General features: G+C 61.9%; 1 protein-coding gene across 2 annotated transcripts in view; it reads right to left on the bottom strand.

The window, feature by feature from the left end:
* Window positions 1-1,737: 1,737 nt before the first annotated feature.
* The window catches only part of WNT7B (Wnt family member 7B), a 42,153-nt gene continuing 35,829 nt past the window's right edge, over window positions 1,738-8,061 (bottom strand). For both annotated transcript variants that reach the window (XM_002743851.7, XM_035273306.3), the window contains exon 4: window positions 1,738-5,013. In XM_002743851.7, coding sequence (XP_002743897.1) covers window positions 4,534-5,013 — 480 coding nt within the window. In that variant the 3' untranslated portion in view covers window positions 1,738-4,533. The remainder of the gene's footprint in view (window positions 5,014-8,061) is intronic.

Here is an 8,061-nt window from a genome sequence, read left to right as displayed (position 1 = left end):
CGCAGGGGAAGTGGGGAGGATGCTGAAGGGTCTGAAGTCGGGGCCGGCCCAGGGCAGAACTGAAGCTTTGAAGGAACTGACTGGCCAGCCAAGGTAGGGATGGGCTCCTAGATCTCCGGCCCTCCCAGCCACTGGGACCCGACACCTTACCCAGTGAGGTCCCCAGGACTGGCCTCTGCCTGGGAGCAGCAGTGAGGCAGGCCTGGTGCGGGAACTGCCTGGGCCAATTAGAGGGGCAGGAAGCCCCCCCGGCATGGGCAACACCAGCAGGGCAGGGCTGGTCAGGGCTGAGTACGTGGGGACCTCACCCCATGCAGTGGTGAGCCACTGGGGGGGGGGGGCTTGAGGGGCTGGCCTGGAAGAAATGCTCCCAAAATATGAGCCTTAGAGGTGGAGTCTGGGCTGGGGTCAGGTGGGCCTCCGGGCCAGCCAGCAGCATAGGCGAGGCCTCCAGCAGGCCCCCTGGGAGGATGTGCAGGGCAGCCCAAGGGGGCTGGGCGGGGGTTGAACCGGGGCCAAGAAATCAGTGCAGTCTGGGCACCAGTGCCGGGCATCTCAGAGGCTTCCTCATTCCTGGGCCTGTGGGAGTAGCCGGACCCCGGCGTGCCGCTCCCGCCAGCACTGCTGATTCGATTACTGTCTCACAGGAACCAGGGCCTCCTGCCAAACTGCCCGGCCCAGGCCCCATGTACGCCAGCCCCGTGGGCCCCACCAACCACCAAGTCCTGGCCCTGGGCCACCCCCTGCTCTTAGATGGGGAGACTGAGGCCATACACCCAGGAGGGTTTCCCCCAGAGGCTGCCCATGCATCAGTAAGGAACAGGACTGGGGCTGTGAGCCCAGTGCTTTCTTCTAGCTAATGCCCGTTCTTTGCATCCTGGGTGGGGGGGGGTCCATTCCCCTCGAGAAGCCCACCGGGAGGCTCCTCCACATGGACCTGGGTCTGGGGCCAGATCCGTGGGGGCCCAGGCTGGGTCTGTTTGATCAGCAGTTCCGCCCGATGCCAGGCTGCTGGGACAGCGGGCAGTGGCCAAACCGGCCCTGCCACATGCCTCCGGCCCTCAGGGGAGCGCTCTGCCCTGTGCACGGCTCCGGCAGGCTGCAGGCTGGAGGCCCTGCCGCAGGCCGGCTCTGGGGAGGAGCAGCGGAGCCTGTGGCCTGTGGCTGCTGAGCTTCAGGGGCCTCGTGCTGTCTTCCCAGGCCTGGTGAGGGCATGGCAGGTCCCCGGGCTGTTGAGCCAAAATCCACCAGACCCAGTTGGATGGACCTACATGGACCCTGGGAGTCAGACCCCACCCTGGTCAGAGGGGAGCAGAGGTACAGGTGCTGGTGGGTCCTGCTGTCCCTGCTGTCCCTTCTTACAGCAGCTCTGGCCCAGCCCCCAGTAACCCTCCAGGTGCCAGGCCCACTGGCCCTCCTGTCTGCAGCCCCAGGCTGGTGCTACCTAGCAAGGCCTCAGGGTCCATGCCCAGCACCCCAGTGCCCCTGGCTGGGTGAGGCCAGGCCAAATGTACCTGGAGGCAGGCAAGTGAGACTCGAGCTCCAGGGTGGGTTCTGGGCAAGGGTCTCTGGCGTGAGGATGGGAGGGACAGCCCACAGAGCAGGATGAGGAACAGATGGCTGCAGGTGCATGAGGGCCTCGGGGGCTCGTCCTGGGTGGGCAGAGCATGTGTGCCCACTGGTGAGGCTCCAGCTGCAGGTGTGTTGCATGGAGACTCCACACACACTCACTTCTCCGATTCCAGCTTTTATTGGGCTGAGCACTCCCCTCCAGGGGAGGCTGCCGTCAGAAGGGCAGGGACGAAGCACCTTGTCCACCATCACCCCTGTCTGGACTCCCCCGATGCCCATCTCACCCAGGCGAAGGGCCTGTTGCTGACAGACACCAGGGGAGGGCAGGGGCTCGGCAGGGTACCCGGCAGCCAAGGGACAGTGCGAGTGGCTCGGTGGCATCGGGGCCTCGAGGGTCTGTTCAAGCAGAAGGAGGAGCCTGGTTCGGAAGATGGGGTATGGGGATGGCGGATGGAGGATGGGGGCGAGAGATGGAGGAGGGGAGTGGGGATGGGGGATGGAGGAGGGGGATGGGGATGGGGCATGGGGATGGGGGATGGGGGATGGGGGCGAGGGATGGAGGAGGGGGTGGGGGTGAGGGATGGAGGAGGGGGATGGGGATGGGGTGAGGGATGGAGGAGGGGGATGGAGGATGGGGGCGAGGGGGGGTGGGGGTGAGGGATGGAGGAGGGGGATGGGGGTGAGGGATGGAGGATGGAGGATGGGGGATTGGGGAATGGGGGGTGAGGGATGGAGGATGGAGGATGGGGGATGGGGTGAGGGATGGAGGATGAGGGATGGGAGCGGGAGATGGAGGATGAGAAATGGGGGATGGGATGAGATAGGGGATGGGGAGTGGGATGGGGAATGAGGATGGGGATGAGATGCTGGTGGGGATGGGATGGGGAATGGGATGGGGGATGGGGGATGGGGGATGGGGGCCACAGCCATCCCCCTCTCCAGTACCCAGTGTAGGTCACAATAATTTAAAGACATTATAGACATTTCGACGCTATATAACAACATAAGTTAACCAGGTTCCTTGCAGAGAGTGCCGGGCCTACAGACTTGGGGGGTGTTCTGGGACTTGGGCAGGGTGATCGGATGGGGCCAGGCTGAGGGTGGGGCATTCACGGTGGCCTGGAGGCTTGGAGGGTCCAGGCGTGGTTAGGGGCACATGGGTGGGACCACAGGGCTGGAGCCCAGGAGGAAGTCACTTGCCCCGGGCTGAGTCCAGGCCGCTTGGCTTGTCGGTGCTCAAGAACACATTTCCACAGGCTTCCGGGAGAACAGCCCCTAAACCTGGGGCCAGGCCTCCTGCAGAGGATGGGCGCAGCTGCAGACCATCCTCTCTGGCCTTGGATGAGTTCCTCCTTCTGTCACTTAAGCTCCACATGGGTGGGAGTGTCTAGAAAGGACACGACCTTCCCTGGATCCAGATTTTCTCAGCATCAGGGTCAGGGTAAAAGGACCAGGACAGGGCTATGCAAACCCTCAAGGGCACCGAGGGGGGTGCAGACCCCAGTGAGGCTGTCGGGGGGTGGAGGGAGCAGCTGAGTGCTTCAAGGCATGGGAGTCACCTCCTGCCACCCTGGAGGTCCCGCCGTGCTCTCCCGGGTCAGAGCCCCAGGCTGGGCAGGAGCCAAGGTGCGAGCCTCTGCTCGAAGCTGCAGGTTCTTGTGCCACTCTGGGCCTCAGAGTCCCCATCTGTCACATGGGACAAACATCCCTGACCACAGGTCCCTGCCTGCCCACCCCTCAGCATCAATGTCCCACGGGTCGGGCTGGCTCCAGGGGGAAGGGGGGCTCTGTAAACTGGAGGTGCCAGGCTGGAAGGGTGACAGGGTGAGGGCAGGGTCGAGGTACTCCTGGAAACTGGCGTGGGTGACATTTTGATTTACTTGACATTGTTTTCTCTTTTTTTTTGAGACAGAGTTTTGCGCTGTCACCCAGGCTGGGGTGCAATGGCATGATCTTGGCTTGTTGCAACCTCCGCCTCCTGGGTTCAAGTGATTCTCCTGCCTCAGCCTCGAGAGTAGCTGGGATTACAGGCACGTGCCACCATGCCCGGCCAATTTTTGTATTTTTAGTGGAGACTGGGTTTCACCATGTTGGCAAGTCTGGTCTGGAACTCCTGACCTCAGGTGATCTACCTGCCTCGGTCTCCCAAAGTGCTGGGATTATAGGCGTGTGCCACCGTACCTGGCCATGGATAGGATTTTCAAAAGAAGGGAAAACGGCCTGGAAGAGCCTGTCCATGGCTCTCTTCCAAGGCCCGGTCAGGGCTGTGTGGTCCGCCAAGCTTCTGCCCAGCTCACTCCTAGGATCCACAGGCACCATGTGGTCCCCATCAACACCAGGCTGCCTCAACTCTGCAGGGACAGAGGGCTGGTGGGCAGGGCCAGGAGGAAAAACAGGGCGGTGAGGGGATGGGCTGACCTGGAGTATAGAGCCAGGACTGGCTACGAATTCGTGCTGAGAATCCTCTTCTGATACTAAGAAAACATAAATAATTTGTGTCAACATCTGTCCCCACTGCCCCCGGGCCCAGTGGCAGACCCGGCCTGGGAAATGGTCTGGAGGGATCAGCCAGCGTAGCTGTTCTGTGTCCATGCCGCCAGGTGGGGCAGGGGACGCTCAGTCTCCTCGTCACTTTGCTCTCTGGGATACACGTGTGTCCTGGAGGTTCCCTTTCCCAGAAAGAAAAAGGGAACTTGCTGGGCTCCAGCGGGGAGCACCGGGACCCCTGGCCTGGCTCTCTTGGTGGGTCTCGGTGGCCATTCTGCCGCAGGAGGTGGGAGGAGGTGGCAGGAGGGAGCCCCAGGGAGGCGGGCAGAGGACGTGGACCCCGGCTGGTGCCCTCCTGCACCTGGAGCTCCCTGCTCTGCACCCGCCCCTGCCTGCCGCTGGCAGCACCGCGGCAGGGAAGGTGGGGATGTGTGAAACGCCGCGGGCTGCCCGGGGCCGCCTCTGGGCGCGCCGTCACTTGCAGGTGAAGACCTCGGTGCGCTCGCTGCAGCTGTTGCACCTGACGAAGCAGCACCAGTGGAACTTGCAGTTGCACTGCCACACCTTGGTGTACTGGTGGGTGTTGTAGCCGCGGCCGCAGCACATGGTGTCACAGCCGTCCGCACCGAGCGAGGTGCGGTTGCAGAGGCGGCCCTGTGTGCCCACGCTGCCTGTGGCTGCGTCCTCCTCGCAGTAGTTGGGCGACTTCTCGATGTACACCAACTCCGTCTCCATGGGCTTCTGATAGCTTCGCAGCTGCTTGATGCGCAGGAAGGTGGGCTGCCGCAGGCGGCTGGCCCGCACCACCTCCACCTGCACGGCCGCGTTGTACTTCTCCTTCAGCAGGTGGCCCACCTCTCGGAACTTGGGCAGCGTGGTCCAGCAGGTCTTGGTGGTGCAGGAGCCAGACACGCCGTGGCACTTGCACTCCAGCTGCATCCGGTCCTCCAGAACCTGCGGGTGGCAGGAAAGCTGCTCGACATGGCACGGCCTGAGCTGGACCCCTTGGAGTTCCCCTCCCCCTGCCTCCAGCCCCAACCGGGAGCCCGCTCCTCCACTTCGGGCTGTGTGACCACAGGTAAGTGTCTCTCCCTCTCTGAGCCTCAGCCTTCTCACCCATTCCATGGGGCTAACACGAGGTCTCCACCACACAGGAGGTTGCGAGGGTGCGGTGAGACCATTTGGGACGTGGCAGAGCCTGCTGTATTGTTCTGTTAGCGTCTCGCAGCCCTTCAAGGAGACACTATGGCCTCGCCATGCACTGGTGAGGAGCTGAGGCTTGGGGGCTGTGGGACCTGCTGCAGGTCACAGGCAGCAGGGTGGGTAGGCCCAGCAACCGTAGGTCTTAATAAATGCCTGTTACCCCTCACCACCACCATCTCTCCCGCTCCCCATCCTCAGCCTTGGCGTAGGGTCTGGCATGCAGCTGGTGCTTAACAGATAGCTGTGTAATGGGAGCCTAGAGTGCCCGTGGCCCCCGGCGCACGTTTTCCTGAGGCTGGGGGTGGGCAGGGGAGGCGAGTACAGGGGTCAGCGAGGCCCGGGCGTGCTGAGAAGCCGAGAAGCCGACAGCCCCAGTCCCCCGCTGCTGTTCTTTCTCCCCAGCGCTACCAGGGCCCTCCGCAGGTGCAGCCAAGTGTTTTCCTTGGGCCTCCCTCCACAGCCCCGGAAGGCTGATTCCCAGAGCCAGCCCTGACCCCAGGTACTCATTTACCCGGATCGAAAGGGCCCTGCGGCCGGGCCTGATTGAACATGGGGAATTATTAGCTGGCGCCCTGCGGCTGCAGAGGAGCCATTTGTCAGCTGTCAGAGCTCTGCTGGCCTCACTCGGCAGCCAGGCCCTTCCAGGGCTTGGCCACCCTCTGTCCCCCGTGCCAGAACTCATGGTCAGGGGGCACCTGCTGTCAGCCCCCAGCTCTGGCCCAGTGGAGAAGTCCCCCAGAAAATGAACGAATGAATGAGTGCAAGAAAAAGAGGGAGAGAAACAGCCCCACCGAGGTGGCTACTGCCCCAGGCACCTTCCTTGGCCTGACTGCATGAGGTCCTCTGGGGCTCACGGTTCAGCATGGGACACAGAGAGGAAGGTGCTGCAGGAGCCCAGGAGAGCCTAATCCTGCTAGTGATGGTGCTTGAGGTAGGGCTTCTTGGAGGAGGTGTGGGTATTGATGGATGAATCAGAGCTCATTAGACAGAGGACAGTGACACAGGAGGGGCTCAACATGAGCAAAGGTCTGGAGATCGCTGAGCAGGAAGGAGAAGACTGGGCCCAAAGGCTTATGGGGGGGTGCTGGGTGGGCCCTAGGCTGGTGTCCTGGAGCTGGGGGTGTTCTCGGCTCTGCACCAATGATGCCCTTGGGCAAAGACTGGAGAGGCTGGGGAGGAGGTGGGAGAGGGAGGCTGAGGGTGGGAAGAGCCCAGGTGTCCTGAGAAGAGGATGGGGCAGCTTTGGGGAATTGCAGGGGTTTGGAACTGCAGGGCGGCGAGGCTGAGCTGAGGTCATGGGCCAGAGCCTGGACTCGGTGTCTGGGTGACCTGAGAGTATACCGGGAGCTTCTCCCTGCCTCCTGCCCCTCTCCCATCCTGTCCATCACCCCAGCTCCCTGTTCATCTCTGCTGGGATCTGACCCCTCCTCAAAAAGCCCCTCCTTCCACTAACCTGCCCTTCAAGCCTGGAAGCTTCCCTGGCCCTGGCCACACAGCCTGCTTGGATGCTACCCAGGCCAGGTGCCACCCCAGGAGCTGCCCTGATGTGGCCCCTCACAGAGCTCCCAGCTGGGAGAAGTTCGCCCCCCACCCCAGCTGCTCACCCACCTCAGATGGGCCTGGATGTCTGGAGACCTGGCAGTCCTGTCCAGATGAGAGAGTGTGCAGGCCACAGGGCCCAGCCCAAGCTGCCCTCTAGTGCTCCTGCTGTGGGCCAGGATGGCTGCCGAGATACTGTGTTCTGCATCCCTGCCCCTCCTCCCTCCTCTGTCCCTGTCTTCTGGTCTTCATCAAGGCCAGGGAGCCCAGTCGCATGCTACTCCCACCTGGGGACAATTGGCCCCACAGATAAAGCTGATTGAGCTGCTGTTTGCAGAGCGAGGGGCCACATCCTCGCTTGGCTGGGTCCCCTGGGCCACAGCCTCTCCCAGGAAGTGATCACGAGGTTCAAGAATGTGCCTTTTCCTTCTCCAGCGCCCTGGGCATTCGAGCGACAGCACCAGTGGTGCCAGCGCTGAGACAGGCCCCCTGCCCCAGGAGACCACCTGGCAGGGCACAGAGTGAGCCCTTCTTACTCAGAGAAGCTACAGGCAGCAGCAGGGGCCGTTCCTCCAGGCCTAGATCCTCCTCAACCCTGGGGGCTTGGTTTGGGGTGTGAACTGAGGGGGCTCCGGGAGACGGCTGATTCAACGTTCTTTCCAGAATAAAGGTGTAGCCTGGGCTCTGGAAACAGTGCTCAGTTGCAGCCAAGCAGGGGAGTCCACCCACCCATCCTTCCATCCATCCAGCCACTCATTCATCCATCCTTCCATCCACCCATGCACCCACTTATCCATCCACCTACCCATCCACCCATCTTTCCATCCACCCATCCATGCACACATCCATCTACTACTATCCACCCATCTTTCTATCAGTTCATATACTCATCCATCCATCCAGCCAGCCAGCCAGCCAGCCATCCACCCACTGACCCATCCTGTCATCCATCCTTCCATCCACCCATGCATCCATCCATCCAGGCATCCATCCATCCAGGCATCCACTCAACCATCTACCCACCCATCCACCCATCTATCTATCTACCCTTCCATCTATCCTCCCATACACTCATCTATCCATCCATCCACCCACCCACCTACCCATCTTTCCATCCATCCATCCATCCATCCATCCATCCATCCTTCCTTCCATCCATCCATCCACTCATCCGTTCACCCATCTATCTACTCATCCATCTACCATCCATCTTTTTATCTATCCATGCATCCACTCATCCATCTACAAACCCATCGATCC

The sequence above is a fragment of the Callithrix jacchus genome, chromosome 1, assembly GCF_049354715.1.
Source record: "Callithrix jacchus isolate 240 chromosome 1, calJac240_pri, whole genome shotgun sequence".
Lineage (NCBI taxonomy): Eukaryota > Metazoa > Chordata > Mammalia > Primates > Cebidae > Callithrix > Callithrix jacchus.
The sequence above is the reverse complement of the archived record's forward strand: the minus strand, read 5'-3'. Positions and strand labels throughout refer to the sequence as shown.